General features: G+C 41.5%; 1 protein-coding gene across 3 annotated transcripts in view; it reads right to left on the bottom strand.

The window, feature by feature from the left end:
- Smarcad1 (SWI/SNF-related, matrix-associated actin-dependent regulator of chromatin, subfamily a, containing DEAD/H box 1) overlaps nucleotides 1–1,457 on the bottom strand; it is a 60,742-nt gene that overhangs the window by 45,586 nt on the left and 13,699 nt on the right. For all 3 annotated transcript variants that reach the window (XM_029534906.1, XM_021190210.2, XM_029534907.1), the window contains exon 4: nucleotides 1,155–1,320. In XM_029534906.1, coding sequence (XP_029390766.1) covers nucleotides 1,155–1,320 — 166 coding nt within the window. The remainder of the gene's footprint in view (nucleotides 1–1,154; nucleotides 1,321–1,457) is intronic.

Below are 1,457 nucleotides of genomic sequence, written 5' to 3'. Positions count from 1 at the left end.
CAAGTGCTAGGATTTAAAGGTGTGCACCACCGCGCCACCACCCTATTTATTTGAATTTCTTTAGTTTATTCCATGAAGGGTTCAGGATCACACAAGTTCTGTACCCAACTACCTTTTCCTAGTAAAGTCACTTTGGAATTTAGCATGAACTGTGCCACTGAGCTATGTTTCCCCTGATTACTCTGGCTGTGATCAGTTTACCTCCAGGAGTCGCTATGCTGTTTTATACACATAGGCACATCTCTGGCCTGAGTGGAATTCCGCTTCACTTCCAGCATAATCACCTTCAGTTTTGAGAAGACCCGTGTGTCTGTTCTCTTTGATTCTCGGGAACTCACTTATAGCCAACAAAAATGGCCTTACAGCACTGCTGTCCAGACAATATTTGCCTTGTAGAGGTCCTGTCCCCAGCGGGCCTCCACAGGAGCCAAGATATCTGAATTCAAGAGATTTTTTTTTCTCATTACAACTGCAAATAACTGTCATAAAAGCTATAACCTGAAGCCGGGCGTGGTGGCACACACCTTTAATCCAGCACTCTGGAGGCAGAGGCAGGGCGATTTCTGAGTTCAAGGCCAGCTAGGTCTACAAAGTGAGTTCTAGGACAGCCAGAGCTATACAGAGAAACCCTGCCTCAAAAAAAAAGAAAAACAAAAAAACAAAAAAAACAAAAAACAACAACAACAAAAAGCTACAACCTGGGTAAGATAGATAGATAGATAGATCGATCAATCGATCGATCAGTGTGTACAAAATTTGCTACACAAGCTTCATAACCTGAGTTGGCTCTCTGGATCCCAAGCTGAAAGGGGAGAACTAAACTCAGTCAAGTTGTGCTCTGACCTGCAGAGTGCGGAGGTAGAGGTGGTGGTGGTGGTGGCGTGTATCTAACCATACACAGCTGGAAAGACCTATCAGTGGCTGAGAGCAGCTGTTGCTTTTGCAGGACTCTGATTTACTTCTCAGCATTCACATGACAGTCTGAACTCAGTTCAAAGGTACCTGTTACGCTCTTCTAGACTCAACCAGCACCAGGCATGCAAGGGATGCACATACACACATGCAAGCAAAACATGCATTCACATAAATTGGGGGTGGGGGGGAGTCTTTAAAAAGTAAGTAAAATAAAGTGTAATTTTTTAAACAGGTACAACCTTTAGAAGATCACTGTCACTTCTTTGGGGAAACAGTTCCTTCAATGTCTGAAGCTTAGCATCTTTAAGATCTTCCAATTCCGAAAGGTCTTCCAGTTCTGAAATGTCATTTTTTCGTGTAACAGAAGGAAGGTCATGGGATTCTTCATCTTCAGATGGCTCTGAACTACAAATATTATCACATAGGAAAACACAATTTTAATGTACCCCATGTATTCTGTCATGATACAGAGATCATTTACAGGAATATTAAATGTAATCAATATTTGTTAAAGGAAATGAATTTATTTATTTTTTTTTTTT

This window comes from Mus pahari, chromosome 2 (assembly GCF_900095145.1).
Source record: "Mus pahari chromosome 2, PAHARI_EIJ_v1.1, whole genome shotgun sequence".
Taxonomy (NCBI): Eukaryota; Metazoa; Chordata; class Mammalia; order Rodentia; family Muridae; genus Mus; species Mus pahari.
Note: the sequence above shows the minus strand (reverse complement) of the source record. Positions and strands in the feature narration are given on the sequence as shown.